Source organism: Bemisia tabaci, chromosome 1 (assembly GCF_918797505.1).
Source record: "Bemisia tabaci chromosome 1, PGI_BMITA_v3".
NCBI classification, from domain to species: domain Eukaryota; kingdom Metazoa; phylum Arthropoda; class Insecta; order Hemiptera; family Aleyrodidae; genus Bemisia; species Bemisia tabaci.
In genome coordinates this window covers 44,532,218-44,559,683 of record NC_092793.1, presented here as the reverse complement: position 1 = coordinate 44,559,683, position 27,466 = coordinate 44,532,218, and the positions used below count along the sequence as shown (strand labels likewise).

The 27,466-nt window shown below is 38.0% G+C and overlaps 1 protein-coding gene across 1 annotated transcript in view; it reads left to right on the top strand.

The window, feature by feature from the left end:
- Positions 1–11,492: 11,492 nt before the first annotated feature.
- drongo (Arf GTPase activating protein drongo) overlaps positions 11,493–27,466 on the top strand; it is a 94,228-nt gene continuing 78,254 nt past the window's right edge. Inside the window, exon 1 of the mRNA XM_072301374.1 lies at positions 11,493–11,527. Within this exon, the coding sequence (XP_072157475.1) occupies positions 11,508–11,527 (20 nt within the window). The 5' untranslated portion in view covers positions 11,493–11,507. The remainder of the gene's footprint in view (positions 11,528–27,466) is intronic.

Sequence of the window (27,466 nt, the reverse complement as noted above, 5' to 3'; positions counted from 1 at the left end):
AATCTGCGGCAGCTCAACTTAGCAACAGCTCTCAGCCAAACCACCACTGGTTATCGCCGTTCAATTTATCAGGAGTTTCTAGCTATTGTTTCTTTAAAGTCAATATAACGTCAACCTCACAAAATAACATAACTCAATGCTGGCTTGTAATAATCCCTAAGTCAATGACAAAAGATGTCCATAATATCACAACACCAACTTACTCAATTGAATTAAAACTCCTATTTGAATGTATACTTATTGACTTTGTTCAACTTTTTCAATATTGCTTAAAAATTGAGCTGACCATTTATGATAGTTCCTTGATCTTATGCCACAGTCTTGATGTCCTACAATATTTCAATGTATCCTTTAATTCTCTAGAAATCGATAAGAAGCTTGTTAGAGCAGTATCAAAACGTGATTCGAGATATCTCGCAGAAAATTCCGGTAGTGTTTTGTGACTTCTTTCATTACCAAAAAGGTGATACTTTCAATACTTGTCTCAGGGAAATAAGTACTTTACTCCACGATCACTTTAATACAAAAAATTCAAATATCTCTTTTGTTAACACGAACGATAATTCTCTAATTAGGAAGCCCTTCGTCACAGCCAGGTCGCCTTTTTTCAATGTTGAATCCATCCTTATCAGTTGTATGGACTCCCTGATTTCAGATAATATCAATCTGCATGTGAACGCTATTAACCTTAATCCTGAAATCCCGTATAATACCATGTACCTCACGGACGATGATTTTCTCCTTGAGGAGGATGAAACACAACCTGAGAACACAAGACATAAATCTCCTTTTGTTTCTGTCACAATAGCTGGCCACTCCTTTGAAGCAATGGTTGATTCTGGGAGTGAAGTCACATTGAGTCAGGATTATTATGAACATGTGTGTGACAGCACTAAGCGTAAGTTTCCCACATTGCCAACAAACGGGTCTATTCCTACGCGGCGTCACAGGAGTCAAATCTAAAGCTGTAAATTCCCAAATTTATGTTGTCCTAAAATTTGAGAATGTAGAATTTCCTAAGGCTGTGCTTATTGTACCAAACATCAATGTAAGCTTCATTATCGGAATAGATTTCCTAATCCACTATAATGCAATCATCGACTGCAATCATCAATGTTTATCCTTACTCAAGGGCCGCCTGAAGGTCCCTTGGTTAAGCTGCAAGTCGACACATCCACAGGTATCATCCCTAAGTGCCTCGGATGAAAAACCTATATTATACCTATTTGCTGATAGTCATGGCCGAGACATGCAGAAACGACTTTCGGAGAGACTGCCAGAAGTTGAAGTTAAAGTTTCATTTGCACCAGACGCTACATTCCAGTCGGTTGTCAAAATCTTGTCTGATATAGCTCCTGGTCTTAGACCATCTGACTTTGTATTTATAATCGCAGGCACTAACAATTTAAATATAGATAAAACAAAGAATGTACTTAAGTTGGAGTTTGATTTTTCTGTCTTCGAAAGAATTAAGTCTAAAATATTCCTTTTTGAACTGTTCCGTAGATTTGATAACCCGGAACTGAACGAGCTAGTTCCAGCTCTTAATCTTTATTTCACAAAATCTTTGAAGAAAACACCTTGTAATCTGATATCCACCAAAGATCATCTTGATAGAAAACATTTTACCGCTCAGGGTTTACACTTGAACGATACGGGAAAATATAAGCTTAGTGAGATAATTGCCCAAAATGTCTCAGCATGTCTCGGACCTATAAGTGTAAAATCCAATTGTACTTTTAGTTTATTTTGCTCTGAAGTAGACCTGTCAGAGAACCATTCATGCCTCGAATTTGATTATGATAAGGATGATTTTATGTGCTACTCAGCCTCAGCATCTGCTGAAAGGCTAACTGATGAACAAATTGCTGAGAAACTTCAGTCATGTGGTGCCTCAGAGTTTGAGAAGCAGCAAATGGCCATAATGCTTGCTGAAATGCGTGATGCTTTTTCTACAGTCCCTGGTAAAATTAAAGGTTACATGGCTAAATTTAGAAAAAAGGACAATGAAATTCTCACAAATCGATCCTATCCTGTTCGAGAAGCTAAACGAGCTAAAGTTAGAGAAGAACTGCAGAGAATGTTAGATATGGGCATAATTGAAGAGAGTTTCAGTCCTTATAGCAATCCCATAGTACCAGTAGAGAAAAAGGATGGAAGTGTTCGCATATGTCTTGATGCCAGAGCTCTTAATAGCAAGCTCATATCTGATGCAGAAGCTCCAGAGTCTGTTGATTCTTTATTATTCCGATTTCCAAAACCAATGTATATAAGTACGCTAGATTTAGTTTCTTCTTTCTGGCAAGTAGAACTACACCCTGATTCAAGAGACATGACTAGTTTTTTTTTGAAGGACACAATTACCGTTTCACACGTGTCCCTTCGGTACATGTGTCAGCATGCAATTTTTATTAAAGGCCACAAATAGGACTTTTGGACCTGAGTTTGACGAATTTCTCAGCAAATATGTGGATGATTTCCGAGTAATCTCAGAAAGTTTTGCACAACACCTAAAACACATGCGAAGAGTGTTGCAACAATGTATTGAAAACGATATTACTGTTAGTTTTAAGAAGTCCCAATTTCTCCTTGATTCTGTCGATTTTGTAGGATTTATTTTTATCTAAAGAAGGAATCTCCATGGATCCAAACAAGGCTAGATGTATCAGAGAATTTCCAGTACCAAATTGTAAGAAAGCCCTACAAAGTTTCATTGGCTTTGTAAACTTTTACTCCAAATTCCACAAAAATCATTCTCACCTCCTTCTACCATTACTTCACTTGTTAAAGAAGGACCAGGTGTGGAAATGGGAAGAAACAGAACAAACTGCTTTTGATAAAATTAAGGAAAATTTCATTGAAAATGTAATGCTTTCATATATCAACTATGAGGAAGAATTTTATATCTCCACTGATGCCAGCTATGGAGCTATTGCTGGAGAGCTTTTTCAAATTGACTCAGACGGTCACCGTCGTCCTATATATTTTTACAGCCGTATTTTACGCCCACCCGAACGCAGTTACTTTGTGACTGAGATCGAGTTACTTGCGATTGTGGCGAGTTGTCAGAAATTTTCCCCATTTATTTTGGGTTTCCCTACCTCAATTTTGACAGATCATCAAGCTCTTACCTTTCTTAAGATTTCCATCCTCTCATCAGGAAGATTAATCCGATGGGCGCTGTATTTACAACAATTCAACCTCAAAATCAAATATGTAAAGGGTAGTGAAAATGTCGCTGCAGACACACTCTCTAGATATCCACCAGAACTGTATTCAATGCCTTCAACTGATAGGGAAATTTGTGTAAATTTTTCAAAAAATTATATGCCAAAGGATTTTGAAAATATGATGTCTGAATTACCTCAACAACAAAAGGACGACAGTCGACTTGGGAGAATATACGACAAAGTAAAAAACAAACTTCCGTTTAAAGGAGAGGAATTTTATCTTATTCACCATAATAATTTATTCACCAAATTTATCAAACAACAAGAATGGAAACTTTGCATCCCTAAAATTTTAGAAACAAAAGTCATAGAAGCTGCACATTTTTCTATAGGGCATTTTGGTGCCACCAAAAACATATCATTACTTAAAAAATTTTGTAACCTTCCCACAACTAGAACGCAAAGTTCGCAAATTCATACAATCATGTGTAGACTGTCAACAATGTAAAAAACCGAACCAAACTTGTCATGCTCCTTTGAAAGCTGTCATGGCAACCAAGCCTCTTGAACTTGTAGCCACTGATCTTTATGGAAACCTACCCAGGTCGAAAGGAAATTTTACTTTTGTGCTTGTTTTAGTAGACATATATACCAAGTATGTTAAGCTATACCCTCTGAGGAGAGGGACTGGAGTGTTGGTTACCCGAAAAATCTTGAACAATTATGTAAATGAAGTAGGGCAGATAGAAACTATCATGAGTGACCATGGTCCATGTTACACATCTAACTATTATCATCAGAATTTAGAACGTGCAGGAATACGAGTGACACACAGCTCTGTATACCATCCTGGTTCAAATCCCTCCGAGAGATATATGCGCATCCTTGGTGCTTTGTGCCGCCTGTATTGTAGTGAAAACCATCGTACCTGGGCGCAACACCTCCCATTTTTGAAAATTGCATCAATCATACAGTTAATGAATCCACAGGGGTGACGCCCATCGAAGTAATGAAGGGTGAAATTCCGTTCAACTTCCTTGCTAATCTTATCTCTTTCCCAACCTCTGACTCGTCTTTCAATAAATCACTTAAACTGGCAATTTGTGATAAAACCTTAGCCAGAAAAGCAGAACAAAGGAAACGAAAACATGACAGTAGTCATCGCTTACACGTTTTTAAGATAGGAGACAAAGTTTTAATCAAGACCCATTATTTGTCTAATGCCCTTAAAGGCCAAATTCACAAATTCTTCAGATTATACGAAGGCCCGTTTGAAATTAGCAAAGAAATAGGCAAAAATGCCTTCCGCGTTGTCGACGCGAAAACTAAAGAAATTAAGGGTGTTTACAACACAGCCAATCTGCGCCCATTTATTGAACATCTCCAATGAAAAATGTCATACCTTCGTTTCTTGGATTTCCATGTTGATAATGCACCCGGCTTTCCTCCGGGGAATCGGGGGTCAACCCCTTCTTTCCCGTCAGAACTTATGTATTTTTTCTGCTGTCTTATTAGTATTTTAAATTTTTTTTTGTTTAAAACATTTTCTTCATATGTGTATTTCTTTTTGAAGGATTGTATTTCTTTTGCACGATGTGGCAAGCCAGCAAGTCTAAGCAGCCCTAAACATGTAATCATTATTATTTTGTATCTTTCTTCCCTCCACCAAGGCCGTTCCAAATTTAATTTTTCCAATAATAATTCTGTCTAGGTAGATTCACCTTTTGGGCACTACTGAATTAACTAACTAGAATTTCCGTATTTTGTTCAACTCTCACCTGAATCCAAACATTAACTGCTGGTTGGTAAGAGGCAACCAAATTTTGTTGAACACCCTAGTGTGCAGTATACTGGATGGTATTACGGCACTAGAGGTATCCCTTTTTGTTTACTTTTTTTTAATCCCGGCGTTCCAGGGCCGATGAAGTTACCCTGGCGCCCCTTGAAAATGCCCCCCCCCCCCCAACTCTGTGCAGGACTGATGGAGGACCGGAAACTGTCAGAGTATTCCTTCAGTAATAGCCAGCTGCAGGAAGACCCTACGAGATGCGAGCAGACTGGGTCACTCGTAGCTTTATTTATCCTTTGTTTAACAAATCCCTCCCTTTATTGTCGAGCTTTATTTTTGTAATTTTTATTCTTGAAGACGTCCCTCCCTTGGTTATGGCTCCGAAAGGCTGATCATGGTGCCAAACCTATGGCTAAAATATTTTTGTCTGTCCAAATTTTTTTTTTAAATACAACCTTGCAAGTCCGGTAGTAATACTGTATGATTCAGTCCAGTTGTGTCCAAGTTGTATACAATATGGGTTGGCTACAATTTTAGTGGCAACTTGATTAAATTGTAAAACTTTCATTTGGGTTTCGCGAGCCAAAGTGAAGTTGGTCTCTGCACCTGTGAACATTGAGGGCTGTTCACAGTATAGGTTCCCTATCCCCCTGGATTCTCAGCCCTTAGAAAATCTTGTTTGTAATTCAGCTAGTGAATAATTGCTACGTAGTACTTAAAAGCGGCTTGCTACACACATGATAGTGTTTACCAGTTTTTTGTATTTTGTAACTTAATATGCTTACCACTTTCTTGTATTTTGTGACTTAAAAGTGCCTACCAATTTTTGTATTTTGTACTTATATTTTATAACTGATGTTATCCTGTTTCTCGGCTCCAAATATTTTTTTGATATTAATTTTTCTTGTATCTAATATTTTAAAAATAAATGGTAAGGAATTTGAAGCACGATTTAAATTAACGTAAATTAACCTTTTTCGCCTTAATTAGTATATTTCCTCCTGGGGGAACCAGCCCTCCAGTCCATCTAAATGTCTGTAGATACCCTTGAGAGCTGGGGGGTATCTGTAACCCGGTCTCCGGACATTAAAATTTAAATATGCGCGGTTTGGTCCCTCCAGTCCCAGGGCACGTTGATTGGTCTCTCTCTACTGGCTGTTGGCCAGTGGGGAGAGGGCAATTGGCATTGCCTGGGGAGTGGGGGGCCCGGCCGCCATTAGTCGTTTTACCATCTCCTTAAGAGACTCCACGTAAGTTTTTTCATCATCCTTTTGAAAGGATGGGGCTTCGGCCCCATCTAGTGTTTTAACCCTCTATCGTGTGCTTCAGGCTCCTTCCGCTCTTGGAACTCTAAAAAACCAACTCGTGTTCATTTTATTCACCTGATTTCATTATTCTCTATCTCGTTTGAGGCTTGCGGGCCCCGGCTTCAACATGTTGAGTGCATTTTGAAATGCACCATTGACAGTATTTTTAGGTTTCTGCCTTCATTCATTATGTTCAGTCTCTCAAACAACGTAGTTGAATGGTGAACTTTTTTTGGGGAACATTTATTTTTCATAAAAATTTCTATTCCTATTTAATGGGGTTTTAATAGCTCTCCTATTGATTCGGGTGAGACACCAAGTGCATATTCATCCTCGCAAATGCAGAGACTTTTTTTTATAACTTTTCTTCACCACCAGGTTTACTGTTTATCCTTTCAAGCAAGGTGATAGGTTCTGCGCAGAACTATATAAGTAAAAGAAAGGAAATAATTGAAAAAAGAAAAAAAAAATTACTTGAATTTTTCGTCAAGAATACTGCTCTTGAATCAAGAATAAGGTCACTGGAATAAGGCCGAATCCTGCTCGATATGAGCGGCAGCGGCTTTTTTCTCAAAGTAGGTACGCATTTTGCAGCTTAAGCCAAGAGAAATCTCCTCCTAGCGGCAAATTCAAGAATATTAATTCTTACGTAATCATTTTTTTCCAGTACAAAAGCTCCGCAAATTCTACTAATCAAAGAGGCTTGTGAGATGCATATGCATTGCGCTGCTCTAAAAATGTTCCGAGAGTTATTTTCCATCAAAAATGTTTTTTACAAAGAACATAACGGTAGGCATAGCCAATAGACAAGTTTATTGATCATGCGATCAACGAAGGTGACGTCATGACTTTGCATTGCGAAATTTTCGGCATTAAAAAATATTTCCACTGCACGTAATTTACCTAGGCATTTTTCGGTGAAAGGGCGTACGAGACGTCCATTTCTGCTAAGATTGTGCAAACGTAGTTCTCTATCCGACTGTTTTGCTGTTTATTTTTCGTTGAATCTGCTCAGAGTTTTTCCTGGCGATTTAAAGGACATAAATAGACTGTGAATGAATTTCATTTGCCGCGAACGGTAAGAAAACTGCGCAATCGCAACAGCATGGCAAGCTCCATTCGCCCTTTTACTGAAAAAGTCCTCAAATTCTGCTGTTTCAAAAGATTCAACTGAATAAATAAATATTACATCGATTAATTCGTGGCCAAAACTGTTGAGAAGAAATCAGAGGAAGGGCATGAAGGTTGGACGGAGATGAGAGACTACCTGAGCCGAGCCGGTCCGGAGGAGTCTCGGACCCGCACAAGGGGCTTCGGTTGGGGTCTAAACGGGATTTCACAATCCACGCGGGGTTTGGGAATATGCGCCCGGGACGCGCGCGGCGGCGCAGTACGGTGTTACCGACGAAACAGCCGCTTGTCTTGGCTTAATCTCAACGATGCGCAGTTTTAAAAATAATAATGAATTTACCGTACTGCCTAAATACTTTTCCTCAGTACTATAAGCTCTACTTGGTATTAGTAATACATAAAAACAAGCAAAAACGAAATACTCCAACGTGAGAGCGCCGAGTCAATAGGAGGGATCGGTCATCGCGCATCACGCGTCTTGTTTTCTCTGAATGCAGAGCTTTTCCGACCTCATTACAGAGTAAATTACCCTTACCTCACGTAAGTTTTGTACAGGATTACATTTTTTTTAAGATATTAGAGCGAAATAACAAGTTTTAATAAGATTTTGACCCACTTTTTCATGACTATTGGAAATGGCGGATCCTTCGTAACTTATTTTTAGCTTATTTTTCATGTTACTTTCGGCGAATGAGACAATGAGCTGCTTCTTACATAACCATGAATTTTGCAAAACTTGGTAGAGACATTAATCGAGGAGTGAGGAGGGAGGGGAGGGGGGCTCCACAGTCCCTTTGCCACTATAAGGTTACCAGATTTCCTTCAAAATGAAGGAAATATCGTTCTTCGTTCATGTTCATTGGTTACTCGCAATTGCATAGGTACTGATTCATACGGAACATTCCGACAATGTTCTTTTCTCCTCTTCTTCCCTCCAGCCAGTCAATAGAAGTTTTCATTTTCATGAACTCCCCATTTTTTCAGTTATTCAACAAATATGCATATTTCAAAAAAAAAAAAAAAATAGAACAATACATTAAATAAATGATAAAAAAGAAGATATCTGAATACTATCGCCTCTTTTTATCGAGTCATCCTTGAAGATTTTATTGGTACTTACCACGACACATAGAAAATGGAATGAGCAGTAAAAAAAATCCATGTATATTATCTTAAATTTTGTTGTATGGAATTTAGAGTGGAGTTGGTAACATTTGTATTGAAAAAAATATTAATATAGGAGGAAATTTATTTATCATGCAGGTTCTGATTCTTTAAAGAACCTCTGAGAAGGACCAGGCCTCAGGAAGAAATTCATTGCATTTCTTCTTTTTCAACCCGCAAATCTCGTGCCGATTTTTGATCTGGATGGAGCTCATGGAAGAGTTCTAGGTAAGTATGTCGGAGACAATTTTCAAGAAACGGGACTTGCAAAATATGCAATGCACAAAACGTACACCTTAAACTTTATCGTACATTATAACACTGATCGAATTAGCTTTAGAGATTATCAAAAGGTTAATTTATCGGTAAAATATCAAAAAATCAGTCAAAATCAGTAATCAGTAATCAGTTGCAAAATTACCGAGATTGCGGAATATCGTACCTATGATGCGCTGACATAAGAGCAGGACAGGTTCCCAGTACTTAGGCGCGACTTCCTTTCACTCAAATGGACCGTTTTGACAGATTAGCGGATACGGCGGCTAGTTATTACTTAATAATATTCTTTGTACTGTACAAGAAGCAGTCCAAGGCAGCGCAGCGCGCGGATCTGCTTCAGAACGGCCGGCTCCCCGTCCCCCGATGGTTTTTCCCGTTTCACGCCTTAAATATCGATCCCACAGAAAAAGTTGTAAGAACTATTTTCGTTCCTAATAAAATTTCCTATCGTCCTGCTTAAAAAAAATTACGCTAACATTAGCCGTTCCGTAGTTATTCAAAATTCAAAATTTGGGGGCCCCCCTGCCCACCAGGGGGCTCAGATTTTTGGGGTCTATGTCTGAATCGAATGTCTATAGGGTAGAGATGAATCCCTGAAATTTTCATGCTTTCTTCCAGAAGTGCACGATTGTTATGCTTATCGGCCCCACTAGGAAGGGGAGTTCAAAGTCCGTAAGTGGAAAATTCCCGTAAGTGGAGTCCTGTCCGTAGAAGTAGGTTGATGGAGGTTTCTTTTTTTAATAATCAGCACGGAATCGTACTGTAACCAAAATAAATTCACATTGACACTGCATCGATATGTGTTCAGAATGAAAATAAGCTGATCTCCTGTGCTCTCAGGGGAGTGGAGAGGGAACCCCCTGTGTTCCCATGGGACCTCAGAGAAAATTACATAATTTGTTAATAAATCTGACTTTGCGGCCCTGGGATCTTCTGTTCCGTCCCTCATCCGCCCCCGCACGTCGCACAACTTTAAGGGTCAGTTGGCGGAATTTCAGCTCCCCGTTTTCATTCTTTATTGCATTTATTTTTTTAATCTATTTTACTTTATTTATTTACTTTATTATTCATTAACATACACTTTTCAGGTGCCTTACAGCCTCCAAAACATGTTTTGGAGCCGAATAAATGTATGTGCTACTACTATCTTATTTAAACGCTTTAACATAATTTCTCTATTTTCTTTAATTTTAATTTTAGTCATTATTTGTTTATATTACCTATTTCATTTTATTATTTTACTTAATTAATTACCTATTCCATTTCATTTATTTTAATTCATTTATTTTATTAATTGTAAAGTGTTTTATTTTAATAACTTTAATTTACTTTATTTTAATTAATTTTTTTATTTTAATTTAATTCTATTTAATAATTTTATTTTATTTTATTTTATTTTATTTTATTAATTTTAATATATTTTATTAATTTTAATTTATTTTATTAATTTTAATTTACCTTATTAATTTTAATTTATTTTATTAATTTTAATTAATTTTATTTTATTAGTTTTCATTTATTTTATTTTATTGGTCTTAATTTATTTTATTTCATTAGTTTTAGTTTATTTTATTTTGTTTATTTTAATTCATTTTATTTTAATTATTTTAATTTATTTTATTTTATAAGTTTTAATTTATTTTATTTTATTAATTTTAATTTATTTCATTGTATTAATTTTTATTTCTTTATTTTCATGACTTTGATACTTTATTTTATTAATTTTAATTCATTTTATTTTATTAATTTTAATTCATTTTATTTTATTAATTTTAATTTATTATATTTTATGAATTTTAATTTATTTTATTTTCATAACTTTAATTCCTTTTTCTTTATTAATTTTAATTTATTTTATTTTCATAACTTTAATTCCTTTTTATTTAATAATTTTAATTCATTTTAATTTATTAATTTTAATTCATTAATTTTAATTCATTTTAATTTATTAATTTTAATTCATTAATTTTAATTCATTTTATTTTATTAATTTTAATTCATTTTATTTTATTAATTTTGATTCGTTTTATTTTATTAATTTTAATTCATTTTATTTTATTAATTTTAATTCATTTTATTTTATTAATTTTAATTCATTTTATTTTATTAATTTTAATTCATTTTATTTTATTAATTTTAATTCATTTTATTTTATTAATTTAATTCATTTCACATATTAATTTTAATTCATTTTATGTTATTAATTTTAATTCACATATTTTATTAATTTTAATTCATTTCATTTTATCAATTTTAATTCATTTTATTTTATTAATTTCAATTCATTTTATTTTATTAATTTTAATTTTTCTTTATTTTATAAGTTTTAATTTATTTTATTTTAATAATTTATTTTATTTTATCAAATAAATTTTAATATATTCTATTTTATAAATTTTAATTTATTTTTTCATTATATATGTTTCTTCAATACTGCATAGGAATTTCCAAGAATATTGTTGCATTAAATTCTGGATTTGTTGCTAGGGACGTTTATGAATGCTAAATTACCCTATTGGAACACGGAGCCTCCGGAGCTCCACGGCAGCGGCACTCGAGCGATCACAGGAATTAAGCCACGTCGGGCGTAGCTAGTACCTAGATGGGAGCCCGTTTGGGATTGAGGTCGGAGCAGAGAAATACGAAGTGGCACACAGGTGGTTCAATATGGAAATAGCATCAAAACAGTAAGAAAATATTATGAAAGCAGAATGATAATAACATAAGAACAGTGTGAAGTGAATATGAAAATAGTATGCTAAGGTATGCGAACAATATGATAAAGAACGAGACGAATTTATTATGTTCTTTTGTTCTGAAGTGCTGAAGTACTAAAGTGCAACCTGCTCGAACAAAGGATTCGAATTTTTCCAAATATTTTGATTTTTTTTTTTTTTTTTTTTTTTTTTATTTTTTTACTTTGTATAGTTGGTTGAATTTCAAAAAATGTTCACATTTCATAGGTAGTTTGTTTTTTATCAGCCTGTTAGATACCAAATGAGTTTATGAGTGGCCTCAAATAAGGGCAGGTGAAGAAGATAATGTTGTCGAGAGGTTATTAGGGTCTCGTCCGCGGTCCGCTTTCTATGTTTTCGAGCCCGAGAGCTCGCAGACGGTCGCGGACCGCAAACGTCTGCAGGCAGAAAAGATAGGAGGTGTTTGCATTTCGGGCATCTTGGAATTTTTTTGATGACGTAGGTCGGTACAGCGACGTTTATCATCGATTTTCTTGGAAATCGTGTAATTTATGGAAAAAAGTCATTCTACAAAAAGTGCTTGACATTATATCATGAGTTGATTTAAGCAAAACTAGGGGAGCGAGAAAGTAAAAATGAGACATTATAGTCCGTTTTTCATACTTCGAATTCCGGATTTCGCCGGCCGGGTTATACCGACCTACGTCATAGGATAAGCAAACCTCAAGATGCAAACACCTCCTTCTTTTTCTCTATGGTCTGCAGGTGTCCGCATCCAGAGACGCGTTGTTAAAGTTAAAATTGAAGTCAGCGAAATGACGTCAGTCCGCCATTTTATTTCCTTCGGAAAATACACTATTGCGTTCTCCCCTGATGTCGGACCTGGACCAAAGACCATGTAATGAGCATCGATCATGGGTCGTAGGTTACGAATATGCATGCCGTTTGAATATATATATATATATATATATATATATATATATATATATCTTATGGAGTAGGAGTTGTTGCACCATGCAAGATTTCCGGAGTTGTTGCACCATCGTCGAAACCCGTATATATAACGAGGGAGGGAGTGAAAACATTGTTGCCCGTTTATTATAAAGACCCAATTTCGATGATTGATCGATATATTCCTTAAAAATTATACATTTGCAACTTAAAAATCCGCATACGTACTAGGAGTTATTGCACCATGGTGGAAGCATTACGTAGTAGGAGTTATTGCACCAGGTGCAAGTACTCCACTGCCGGGATTTATATAATCAACATACTTCAGGTTTTGATGATATCGACCGTTCATTTTAAAGAAGAATGTTTAATGATATTTTTTGAATGGTGGTTATTTATTTTTAAGCAAATTAAAAAAAAAAAAAAAAAAAAAATCTAAAATTAAAAATGCTTGTGAACGAAGATATGGTTTTCAATAACGATATATTCTATCTGTAAAATTAAATCTTTAAGATTTTTTTGTCCTCCTTCAATCTCGGAAATTACAAACTTGCAGATTTGCCAGCACCCGTTACTTATTCGAATCGCATGCCCGACGTTGCAAAATTTACCTTAAACTGATAATGACTTGGTTTTGTCTTTGCCGCCAGACGATTTATCCTCCTTCAATCTCGGCAATTTTCGGACCAATTTACACCGTATTTTTGCGAATGAAAACTTTTAGTCTCTAAATGAACCACCACCCCTCGGTTTTTCGATTTGCGCAACCGACGTTGCAAAATTTACCTCGAATTCGTAACAAAATACTTTCGTCTTTGTCGCAAGCCCGCTTATCCTCCTTCAATTTTGGCAATTTTCGAATTAATTTACCTCGGATTTTTGTAAATGCAAACTTTAGGTCGCTACATGTACCAACTACCCTCGGTTTTTCGATTTGCACAACCGACGTTGCGAAATTTACCTCGAATTGAGGACAAAATATGTTCGTCCCACCCGCCACTAAAAGTTTGTCCTCCTTCCATCTCGGTAATTTTCTGACCAATTTACCACGGAATTTTTGCAAATGCAAGCTCTTAGTCTCTGAAAGTACGAACGACCCTCGCTAGTTCGATTTACGCAACCGACGTTGCAATATTTACCTCGAATTGGTAACAAAATACTTTCGTCCATGCCGCCAGACCGTTTATTCTCCTTCAATCTCGGCAATTTTCGGACCAATTTACACTGAATTTTTGCAAATGAAAGCTGTTAGTCTCTGAAAGTACGAACACCCCTCGCTATTTCGATTTACGCAACCGACGTTGCAAAATTTACCTCGAATCGGGACAAAAGACTTTCGTGTTTGCCGCCAGACCGTTTATTCTCCTTCAATCTCGGCAATTTTTGGACCAATTTACCCTTTTTGCAATTTAGCAAATGAAAGCTTAGTGTATGAAATGTACCGACACCCCTCGTTTTTCGATTTAGCGCAACGGACGTTGCAAAATTTAGCTCGAAATGGTAACAAAATACTTTCGTCTATGCCGCCAGACCGTTTATACTCCTTTCAATCTCGGAAATTTTTGAACGAATTTACCTCGGATTTTTGCAAATGAGAGCTGCAGGTCTCTAGATGTACGAACACCCCTCGGTTTTTCGATTTGCGAATCCTACGTTGCAAAATTTACCTTGAATTGGTAACAAAATACTTTCGTCGTTGCCGCCAGACCGCGTATCCTCCTTCAATCTCGTTAACTATATGACCGATTTACCTCATATTCTACCAAATAAAAGCTCTGTGTCTTTAAATGTACCAGCACCCCTCGGTTTTTCGATTGACGCAACCGACGTTGCAATATTTACCTCGAATGGGTAACAAAATACTTCCGTCTTTGCCGCCAGACCGTTTATTCTCCTTCAATCTCTGCATTTTTCGGAACAATTTACACTAAATTTTTGCAAATGAAAGCTCTAAGTCTCTGAAAGTACGATCACCCCTCGCTATTTCGATTTATGCAACCGACGTTGCAAAATTTACCTCGAATGGGTAACAAAATACTTCCGTCTTTGCCGCCAGACCGTTTCTCCTCCTTCAATCTCGGCACCTATTGGACCGATTTACCTCATATTCTAGCTAATGATAGGTCAGTGTATCTAAATGTACCGACACCCCTCGGTTTTTCGATTACCGAAACCGACGTTGCAAAATTTACCTCGAATTAGTAACAAAATACTTCCGTCTTTGCCGCCAGACCGTTTCTCCTCCTTCAATCTCGGCACCTATTGGACCGATTTACCTCATATTCTAGCTAATGATAGCTCAGTGTATCTAAATGTACCGACACCCATCGGTTTTTCGATTAGCGAAACCGACGTTGCAAAATTTACCTCGAATTAGTAACAAAATACTTTCGTCTATGCAGCCAGACCGTTTATGCTCCTTCAATCTCGGTAATTTTTGGACTAATTTACCTCGGATTTTTGCAAATGAAAGCTCTAGGTCTCTAAATTTACCAAAAGCCCTAGGTTTTTCGATTTGCGAAACCGACGTTGCAAAATTTTCCTGGAATTGGGAACAAAATACTTTTGTCTTTGCCCTCAGACCGTTTAACCTCCTTCAATCTCGGAACTGTTGGACCGATTTACCTCGGATTTTCGTAAATGAAAACTCTAGGCCTCTAAAGGTACCTACACCCCTCGGTTTCTCGATTTGTGAAACCGACGTTGCAAAAATATACCTCGAATTGGTAACAAAATACTTTCGTCTTTGCCGCCAGACTTTTTCCTCCTTTAATCTTGGCAATTTTTGGACTACAATTTACCTCGGATTTTTACAAATGAAAGCTCTAAGTCTTTAAATGTACCAACAACCCTCGGTTTTTCCATTTGCGAAACCGACGTTGCAAAATTTACCTCGAATTGATAACCATAAATTGTTTAATTTGCCACTTTGCAATTTGTCCTCCTTCGATATCAACAACTATTAGACCTATTTACCTCGGATTTGCTTTTGACGAAAGCTCTTAGGATCAGCTGCCTGATTTTTGAAATTTTTTGCTTGTCGGGACTACATAGATGACATAGGTTAAATGGCGGGGCATAATTGGTTGGCTACGTCTTATCGCTGCTTTGTCGTGCCTATGTCGGGTTGAACTCACGACAAGCTAACGGCACCTCTTAAGTTTCCGACATGTCGTCCATTCCACCTGACAAAGGCACGACAAAGCAGCGATAAGACATAGCCGACTAATCTCGCTCCTTCTTTTAACCTGTGTCATCTATGTCGTCCCGACAAACCAAAAAATTCAACAATCAGGCTGCCGGACGAGCCATAACGTTTAAGTTATTCAATTTTCATGACCATCGTTGCAAAATTTATCTTGGATCGAAATCGACATATTTTCGCCTTTGCCGCTAGACAGTTTGTCCTGTCCTTCTACACGGAGAAAAAAACTTCGTGCTTGGGATACGAAGTTTACGTCATGTGGATCTCTGAAGTTTTCAGATTGAGCATCTGAACACTTTAGATCTAGCGGTCGAGGTTCGGATCACACATCTGAAACTTCAGTTCTTACATCTAAAGTACTTCGGTTTTCACATCCGAAAAACTTTGGTTCTCACATCTGAAGTACTTAAGATGTAAGAACTGAAGTTTCAGATGCGTGATCCGAACCTCGACAGCTAGATCTAAAGTGTTCAGATGCTCAATCTGAAAACTTCAGAGAACCATATGACCTACAAACTTCGGGTCCCACGCACGAAGTTTTTTTCTCCGTGTATTATATCGAAAACTACTGGACCGATTCACCTCAAAATTGTTTTTAAATAAAAAACTCTTAGCCGCTAAATGTGATACGTGTGTAGTGCCGATACCTACTCACGTTTTTTGGCTGCGAAACAGGGGCCTAAACATAGCACCGAAGGCGAAAATAGCTGAAAATTCGCGTTTTTCGCGGTTCTACCTCAGATTTTGACCTGCGCCCAAAGGAGACGAATGATGAGCTTCAAATATGGTGTCAAGGACACCTAGACACGTAACATACTTGAATATGATCAACCGTCGCTTCTGGGCCCAACTTCAAAATCGAACTTTTCCAACTTTTTAGCTTACAACTTTTTCAACGTTTCTGCCAGACGTATTTCGCGGATAGCGCCAAGCAGCGGACTCGAGGAGCTTTTCCGACCGGTAAATCGCACTCAGCGGGTCATTTGCAAGCAAACATGCTTGTTTTCAGCTTGGCGAACATTCGATTTTGACCCTTAAAATTTAGTCCATGTAACCCCTGTCAATTTTTCTTGATTCTCGTCCAGAGAAAAAATTCCGAGATTTCAGTCGGATCCTACGTAGATGAAAGTGCTGGATCGGTTGCGCACAATCCCGCGGCTCTGCGGGGCTTTCTGAGCCGAGAAACAGCGAATAACTGGTCTGAAACGAGTGTTTCTTGCACGTTTTTCACCGTTTTCGCCAGGCGTTTTTCGGAGATAGAGCCAAGCAGCGGACTCGAGGAGCTTTTCCGACCGGAAAATCGCACTTAGCGGGTCATTTTCAAGCGAACATGCTTGGTCTCAGCTCGTTTGGCGAACTTTCGATTTTGACCCTTAAAAGCTATCGATTTTTAAGGAAAAATTATAAAAAAAATGTGTGGTGTGAAGAAAACTGCGGGAAAAATTTCTACGATGAGCGCCTTGCTTATATTTTTTCTTCTAAACCATTGATTAAAGAGGAAAATGCTGTAAATCTCCTTAAAGAGCGGAAAATTTGGTAGTGACCACTTACGGAAAAATCTAATTAAAAATATTCTTGTAACCAAAATTGCAGGACTTAAAAAGAGCGGCGACAAAATTATTATCATCAACGAACTTTCTGATCATTCTTCTTTGAAACCGTTAATTTTAGGGGAGAATGTCAAGTGATTTTTTTATTGATCTGGAAATTTTGTTGTAGTTACTTACAAAAAAAAAGGAAGTATGTAAGGTTGTCTATAAGAAAGCGGGCCCGACGCAAAATCAAAGGCCGTGGCGCGGCAGCGTTAGATATTGCATGGATATTTGGACATGCAGGGATATTTTCGGATATTTTCATACCCACATCGAAGGATAGAGCTCCATGAAAAACTTTAAAGATCTCACAAAGAAGAAAGACCGGACCGGATCCTCGTGGACCGGGATCTGCCGATCAGAATCGAATCGCTTCCGACCGCAGCGCTCTTTGGACCCTTAGTAAAGGTCAAATTAATTGAAGGAGGACAATCTCTTAGCGATCGGAGAGACGAACATATTTTCGTTAACAATTCGAGGTAAATTTTGCAACGTCGCTTCGCAAATCGAAAAACCGAGGGGTGTTGGTCCATTTAGGGACCTAGAGCTTTCATTTGCAAAAATCCGAGGTAAATCGGTCCAATAGTTGCCGGGATTGAAGGAGGATAAACGGTCTGGCGGCAAAAACGAAAGTATTTTGTTACCAATTCGAGGTAAATTTTGCAACGTCGGTTGCGCAAATTGAAAAAACCGAGGGGTGTTGCTACATTTAGAGACTAAGAGCTTAATGTTAAAAAGCCTACGCTAAAACTGTGCACTCGGAGTCTTCCGACGCGCCTCATTTACATGTTTGTGAGTTTTTGAATTTTCAAAAATGTTAAGCTCTTAGGCCCCCCCCCTCCAATTAGGCATACTGGAGTTCAAAATTTTCAGTAACCATTTTAGCCACGTTAAAGCCGTTGTTTGGCTGAATTTTTTGACATGTCACACTTATGTAGTAGGGTTAGCTGTGATTTTTCAAAATTTTGGGGCATCAAACCGCTCGGGGGCAGTCAATTTTGAAAATCATTTGTAACCATCTTACCTGTGCAACTACGTCCGGTACTTTGAGTCCTTGGACACGCCTCACTTACACGTTTTTTAGATTTTCGATTTTCAAAAATATCGAGCCCTTAGCCCGCCCCCCCCCCCTCCCATTAGGGACACTTGAGTTCAAAATTTTCATTATGCACTTTGGCCACGTTAAAGCCGTCGTTGGGAGGAATTTTTAGACATGTCACACTTATATAGTAGGTTTAGCTATGCCTTTTCAAAATTTTTAGCTTTTAGGCCCCTTGGGGTTAATTAATTTCAAAAATTATGTGTAACCTCGTAAACCACTGGAAATCGCTCGGAACTATGAGTTTTGTTTACATACCTCACATTAGCACTTCATTGTATTTCCAATTTCAAAAATTTTTAGATCTTACGGACCCCCCCCCCCCCCCCCGGTTCACTTTGGGCCGATAAAGGGCCGATGTAAGCATTTGAAAGAACATGAGGGAATTGAATCACGTTACAAAAAATAAATAAGTAAAAATAGATACATAAAAAAAATAAATAATAAAAAAAATAAATAAGTAAAAAAATAAATAAGTAAAAAAAATAAATAAGTAAAAAAAATTAATACGTAAAAAAATAGATAAGTTAAAAAAAATAAATAAAATAGATTAATAAAAAAATAAATACCTACCTAAGTAAAAAAGAAAAAAATAAAAATAAATAAAAAATAAAATTTCCCACCACTAGAAAATATCGTTCTTTAGTCTGCAGGCAATTCTGGGACAACTCTGGAACACTTTAAAATTACTGTAGAGGGCACTGCAGTACAATCGGCCCCTGGGTGCAAGTTCTCCTACTCTGGGAAGCTAAATGGTGCAACTATTCCCCCATGGTGCAACGACTCCGTCATGGTGCAACGACGCTTACTCCATATGCGCTCAAGTTGCAATAACTCTTACTTGAGGAAACTATATATATATATATATATATATATATATATTCTCTTTCTTATGGAGTAGGAGTTGTTGCACCATGCAAGATTTCCGGAGTTGTTGCACCATCGTCGAAACCCGTATATATAACGAGGGAGGGAGTGAAAACATTGTTGCCCGTTTATTATAAAGACCCAATTTCGATGATTGATCAATATATTCCTTAAAAATTATACATTTGCAACTTAAAAATCCGCATACGTACTAGGAGTTATTGCACCATGGTGGAAGCATTACGTAGTAGGAGTTATTGCACCAGGTGCAAGTACTCCACTGCCGGGATTTATATAATCAACATACTTCAGGTTTTGATGATATCGACCGTTCATTTTAAAGAAGAATGTTTAATGATATTTTTTGAATGGTGGTTATTTATTTTTAAGCAAATTACAAAAAAAAAAATCTAAAATTAAAAATGCTTGGGAACGAAGATATGGTTTTCAATAACGATATCTTCTATCTGTAAAATTAAATCTTTAAGATTTTTTTGTCCTCCTTCGATCTCGGAAATTACAAACTTGCAGATTTGCCAGCACCCGTTACTTATTCGAATCGCATGTCCGACGTTGCAAAATTTACCTTAAACTGATAATGACTTGGTTTTGTCTTTGCCGCCAGACGATTTATCCTCCTTCAATCTCGGAAATTTTCGGACCAATTTACACCGTATTTTTGCAAATGAAAACTCTTAGTCTCTAAATGAACCATCACCCCTCGGTTTTTCGATTTGCGCAACCGACGATGCAAAATTTACCTCGAATTCGTAACAAAATACTTTCGTCTTTGTCGCAAGCCCGCTTATCCTCCTTCAATTTTGGCAATTTTCGAATTAATTTTCCTCGGATTTTGCAAATGCAAGCCTTAGGTCGCTACATGTACCAACTACCCTCGGTTTTTCGATTTGCGTAACCGACGTTGCGAAATTTACCTCGAATTGAGGACAAAATATGTTCGTCCCACCCGCCACTAAAAGTTTGTCCTCCTTCCATCTCGGTAATTTTCTGACCAATTTACCACGGAATTTTTACAAATGCATGCTCTTAGTTTCTGAAAGTACGAACACCCCTCGCTATTTCGATTTACGCAACCGACGTTGCAAAATTTACCTCGAATTGGTAACAAAATACTTTCGTCCATGCCGCCAGACCGTTTATTCTCCTTCAATCTCGGCAATTTTCGGACCAATTTACACTGAATTTTTGCAAATGAAAGCTGTTAGTCTCTGAAAGTACGAACGACCCTCGCTATTTCGATTTACGCAACCGACGTTGCAATATTTACCTCGAATTGGTAACAAAATACTTTCGTCCATGCCGCCAGACCGTTTATTCTCCTTCAATCTCGGCAATTTTCGGACCAATTTACACTGAATTTTTGCAAAAGAAAGCTGTTAGTCTCTGAAAGTACGAACACCCCTCGTTATTTCGATTTACGCAACAGACGTTGCAAAATTAACCTCGAAATGGTAACAAAATACTTTCGTCTATGCCGCCAGACCGTTTATACTCCTTTCAATCTCGGCAATTTTTGGACGAATTTACCTCGGATTTTTGCAAATGAGAGCTGCAGGTCTCTAAATGTACGAACACCCCTCGGTTTTTCGATTTGCGAATCCTACGTTGCAAAATTTACCTTGAATTGGTAACAAAATACTTTCGTCGTTCCCACCAGAACGCGTTTCCTCCGTCAATCTCGTTAACTATATGACCGATTTACCTCATATTCTACCAAATGAAAGTTCTGTGTCTTTAAATGTACCAGCACCCCTTGGTTTTTCGATTGACGCAACCGACATTGCAAAATTTACCTCGAATGGGTATCAAAATACTTCCGTCTTTGCCGCCAGACCGTTTATTCTCCTTCAATCTCTGCATTTTTCGGAACAATTTACACTAAATTTTTGCAAATGAAAGCTCTAAGTCTCTGAAAGTACGATCACCCCTCGCTATTTCGATTTACGCAACCGACGTTGCAAAATTTACCGCGAATGGGTAACAAAATACTTCCGTCTTTGCCGCCAGACCGTTTCTCCTCCTTCAATCTCGGCATCTATTGGACCGATTTACCTCATATTCTAGCTAATGATAGGTCAGTGTATTAAATGTACCGACACCCCTCGGTTTTTCGATTAGCGAAACCGACGTTGCAAAATTTACCTCGAATTGGTAACAAAATACTTTCGTCTATGCCGCCAGACCGTTTATACTCCTTTCAATCTTGGCAATTTTTGGACGAATTTACCGCGGATTTTCGCAAATGAGAGCTGCAGGTCTCTAAATGTACGAACACCCCTCGGTTTTTCGATTTGCGAATCCTACGTTGCAAAATTTACCTTGAATTGGTAACAAAATACTTTCGTCTATGCAGCCAGACCGTTTATGCTCCTTCAATCTCGGCAATTTTTGGACTAATTTACCTCGGATTTTTGCAAATGAAAGCTCTAGGTTTCTAAATTTACCAAAAGCCCTAGGTTTTTCGATTTGCGAAACCGACGTTGCAAAATTTACCTGGAATTGGTAACAAAATACTTTCATCTTTGCCGCCAGACTTTTTCCTCCTTTAATCTTGGCAATTTTTGGACTACAATTTACCTCGGATTTTTACAAATGAAAGCTCTAGATCTTTAAATGTACCAACAACCCTCGGTTTTTCCATTTGCGAAACCGACGTTGCAAAATTTACCTCGAATGGATAACAATAAAATTTTTATTTTGCCATTTTGCAATTCGTCCTCCTTCGATATCAACAACTCTTAGACCTATTTACCTCGGATTTGCTTTTGACGAAAGCTCTAAGGATCAGTTGCCTGATTTTTGAAATTTTTTGCTTGTCGGGACTACATAGATGACATAGGTTAAATGGCGGGGCATAATTGGTTGGCTACGTCTTATTGCTGCTTTGTCGTGCCTATGTCGGGTTGAACTCACGACAAGCTAACGGCACCTCTTAAGTTTCCGACATGTCGTCCATTCCACCTGACAAAGGCACGACAAAGCAGCGATAAGACATAGCCGACCAATCTCGCTCCTTCTTTTAACCTGTGTCATCTATGTCGTCTCGACAAACCAAAAAATTCAACGATCAGGCTGCCGGATGAGCCATAACGTTTAAGTTATTCAATTTTCATGACCATCGTTGCAACATTTATCTTGCATCGAAATCGACATATTTTCGCCTTTGCCGCTAGACAGTTTGTCCTGTCCTTCTACACGGAGAAAAAAACTTCGTGCGTGGGATACGAAGTTTACGTCATGTGGATCTCTGAAGTTTTCAGATTGAGCATCTGAACACTTTAGATCTAGCTGTCGAGGTTCGGATCACACATCTGAAACTTCAGTTCTTACATCTAAAGTACTTCGGTTTTCACATCCGAAAAACTTTGGTTCTCACATCTGAAGTACTTAAGATGTAAGAACTGAAGTTTCAGATGTGTGATCCGAACCTCGACAGCTAGATCTAAAGTGTTTAGATGCTCAATCTGAAAACTTCAGAGAACCATATGACCTACAAACTTCGGGTCCCACGCACGAAGTTTTTTTCTCCGTGTATGATATCGAAAACTACTGGACCGATTCACCTCAAAATTGTTTTAAATAAAAACTCTTAGCCGCTAAAACTCCTCGGTTTTTCGATCTGCGTGACCGACGTTGCAAATTTACTTCGAATTGTTAACGAAATATGTTCGTCTCTCCGACCGCTAAGAGTTTGTCCTCCTTCAATCTTGGCAACTATTGGACCAATTTACCTCGAATTTTTACTACTGAAAGCTCTTAGTCTTTAAATGTACCAACATCCCTCGGTTTTTCCATCTGCATGACCGACGTTGCAAAATTTACCTGGAATTGATGGGCACTTATTTCGATTTTGCCACTTGGCAATTTGTCCTCCTTCGATATCAACCACTATTCGACCGATTTACCTCGGATTTGCTTTAGACGAAAGCTCTTGGGATCTGAATGAGCCATAACTCTTAAGTTATTCAATTTTCATGATCTTCGTTGCAAAATCTCCCTCGGATCGAAAACGACATATTTTCGCCTTTTTGATATTTTTCAAAAAGTGTATATATTCTAGTAGTCAATTACAAAAATTTTTGAAAAAAAAATTCTCGGGACTGAGGACATGGGTCTTAAAAACAAACTGTGGCAAAAACTCTTACGATCAGCGACATGTTTTCTTATTTTTCCTTCAAACCACCTGTTTTAGAGGAGTAGGTATGTCTTCATATTGATCGTTTATTGAATCGGAGCATTTTTTTCACCCACTTAAAAAAAAAGTCTAATGCAAAAATAATTTTGACCAAATATATGGAGTATTAAGAAAGCTGCGGCCCAAAACTTTGCGATTAGCGCCCTTTTTTCTCATTTTTCTAATACACCGTTGATTTCAGAAGAAAATATTCTAAAATATCTTTAAAGAAGTGTCAAAGGAGGGGTTGCGACTTGGGCCGAAATCGGCCACTCCACGGAATTGAGAAATTTTTGGATATACGGCAGTTGACGGTGCATATTTGACAGAAATAATCGAGTTTTGCCGATACCTACTCACGTTTTTTGGCTGCGAAACAGGGGCCTAAACATGGCACCAAAGGCGAAAATAGCTGAAATTTCGCGTTTTTCGCGGTTCTACCTCAGATTTCGACCTGGGCCCAAAGGAGACGAATGATGAGCTTCGAATATGGTGTCAAGGACACCTAGACACGTAACATACTTGAATATGATCAACCGTCGCCTCTGGGCCCAACTCAAAATCGAACTTTTCCAACTTTTTAGCTTCCAACTTTTTCACCGTTTCTGCCAGGCGTATTTCGCGGATAGCGCCAAGCAGCGGACTCGAGGAGCTTTTTAAATGTACCCACACCCCTCGGTTTTGCGATTAGCGAAAGGGACGTTGCAAAATTTACCTCGAAATGGTAACAAAATACTTTCGTTTATGCCGCCAGACCGTTTATAGTCCTTTCAATCTCGGCAATTTTTGGACGAATTTACCTCGGATTTTTGCAAATAAGAGCTAAAGGTCTCTAAATGTACGAACACCCCTCGGTTTTTCGATTTGCGAATCCTACGTTGCAAAATTTACCTTGAATTGGTAACAAAATACTTTCGTCGTTGCCGCCAAACCGTGTAACCCCTTCAATCTCGTTAACTATATGACGATTTACCTCATATTCTACCAAATGAAAGCTCTGTGTCTTTAAATGTACCAGCACCCCCTCGTTTTTTCGATTGACGCAACCGACGTTGCAAAATTTACCTCGAATGGGTAACAAAATACTTCCGTCTTTGCCGCCAGACCGTTTCTCCTCCTTCAATCTCGGCATCTATTGGACCGATTTACCTCATATTCTAGCTAATGATAGGTCAGTGTATCTAAATGTACCGACACCCCTCGGTTTTTCGATTAGCGAAACCGACGTTGCAAAATTTACCTGGAATTGGGAACAAAATACTTTTGTCTTTGCCCTCAGACCGTTTAACCTCCTTCAATCTCGGAACTGTTGGACCAATTTACCTCGGATTTTCGCAAATGAAAACTCTAGGCCTCTAAAGGTACCTACACCCTCGGTTTCTCGATTAGCGAAACGGACGTTGCAAAATTTACCTCGAAATGGTAACAAAATACTTTCGTTTATGCCGCCAGACCGTTTATACTCCTTTCAATCTCGGCAATTTCTGGACGAATTTACCTCGGATTTTTGCAAATGAGATTTGCAGGTCTCTAAATGTACGAACACCCCTCGGTTTTTCGATTTGCGAATCCTACGTTGCAAAATTTACCTTGAATTGGTAACAAAATACTTTCGTCGTTGCCGCCAGACCGCGTATCCTCCTTCAATCTCGTTAACTATACGACCGATTTACCTCATATTCTACCAAATGAAAGCTCTGTGTCTTTAAATGTACCAGCACCCCTCGGTTTTTCGATTGACGCAACCGACGTTGCAAAATTTACCTCGAATGGGTAACAAAATACTTCCGTCTTTGCCGCCAGACCGTTTATTCTCCTTCAATCTCTGCATTTTTCGGAACAATTTACACTAAATTTTTGCAAATGAAAGCTCTAAGTCTCTGAAAGTACGATCAACCCTCGCTATTTCGATTTACGCAACCGACGTTGCAAAATTTACCTCGAATGGGTAACAAAATACTTCCGTCTTTGCCGCCAGACCGTTTCTCCTCCTTCAATCTCGGCATCTATTGGACCGATTTACCTCATATTCTAGCTAATGATAGGTCAGTGTATCTAAATGTACCGACACCCCTCGGTTTTTCGATTAGCGAAACCGACGTTGCAAAATTTACCTCGAATTAGTAACAAAATACTTTCGTCCATGCAGCCAGACCGTTTATGCTCCTTCAATCTCGGCAATTTTTGGACTAATTTACCTCGGATTTTTGCAAATGAAAGCTCTAGGTCTCTAAATTTACCAAAAGCCCTAGGTTTTTCGATTTGCGAAATCGACGTTGCAAAATTTACCTGGAATTGGGAACAAAATACTTTTGTCTTTGCCCTCAGACCGTTTAACCTCCTTCAATCTCGGAACTGTTGGACCGATTTACCTCGGATTTTCGCAAATGAAGACTCTAGGCCTCTAAAGGTACCTACACCCCTCGGTTTCTCGATTTGTGAAACCGAGGTTGCAAAATATACCTCGAATTGGTTACAAAATATTTTCGTCTTTGCCGCCAGACTTTTTCCTCCTTTAATCTTGGCAATTTTTGGACTACAATTTACCTCGGATTTTTACAAATGAAAGCTCTAGATCTTTAAATGTACCAACAACCCTCGGTTTTTCCATTTGCGAAACCGACGTTGCAAAATTTACCTCGAATGGATAACAATAAATTTTTTATTTTGCCATTTTGCAATTCGTCCTCCTTCGATATCAACAACTCTTAGACCTATTTACCTCAGATTTGCTTTTGACGAAAGCTCTTAGGATCAGCTGCCTGATTTTTGAAATTTTTTTGCTTGTCGGGACTACATAGATGACATAGGTTAAATGGCGGGGCATAATTGGTTGGCTACGTCTAATCGCTGCTTTGTCGTGCCTATGTCGGGTTGAACTCACGACAAGCTAACGGCACCTCTTAAGTTTCCGACATGTCGTCCATTCCACCTGACAAAGGCACGACAAAGCAGCGATAAGACATAGCCGACCAATCTCGCTCCTTCTTTTAACCTGTGTCATCTATGTCGTCCCGACAAACCAAAAAATTCAACAATCAGGCTGCCGGATGAGCCATAACGTTTAAGTTATTCAATTTTTATGACCATCGTTGCAAAATTTATCTTGGATCGAAATCGACATATTTTCGCCTTTGCCGCTAGACAGTTTGTCCTGTCCTTCTACACGGAGAAAAAACTTCGTGCGTGGGATACGAAGTTTACGTCATGTGGATCTCTGAAGTTTTCAGATTGAGCATCTGAACACTTTAGATCTAGCTGTCGAGGTTCGGATCACACATCTGAAACTTCAGTTCTTACATCTAAAGTACTTCGGTTCTCACATCAGAAAAACTTTGGTTCTCACATCTGAAGTACTTAAGATGTAAGAACTGAAGTTTCAGATGTGTGATCCGAACCTCGACAGCTAGATCTAAAGTGTTTAGATGCTCAATCTGAATACTTCAGAGAACCATATGACCTACAAACTTCGGGTCCCACGCACGAAGTTTTTTTCTCCGTGTATGATATCGAAAACTACTGGACCGATTCACCTCAAAAATACAAACTCTTAGCCGCTAAATGTGCCACTACTCCTCGGTTTTTCGATCTGCGTGACCGACGTTGCAAAATTTACTTCGAATTGTTAACGAAATATGTTCGTCTCTCCGACCGCTAAGAGTTTGTCCTCCTTCAATCTTGGCAACTATTGGACCAATTTACCTCGAATTTTTACTACTGAAAGCTCTTAGTCTTTAAATGTACCAACATCCCTCGGTTTTTCCATCTGCATGACCGACGTTGCAAAATTTACCTGGGATTGATGGGCACTTATTTCGATTTTGCCAATTGGCAATTTGTCCTCCTTCGATATCAACCACTATTCGACCGATTTACCTCGGATTTGCTTTAGACGAAAGCTCTTGGGATCTGGATGAGCCATAACTCTTAAGTTATTCAATTTTCATGATCTTCGTTGCAAAATCCCCTCGGATCGAAAACGACATATTTTCGCCTTTTTGATATTTTTCAAAAAGTGTAT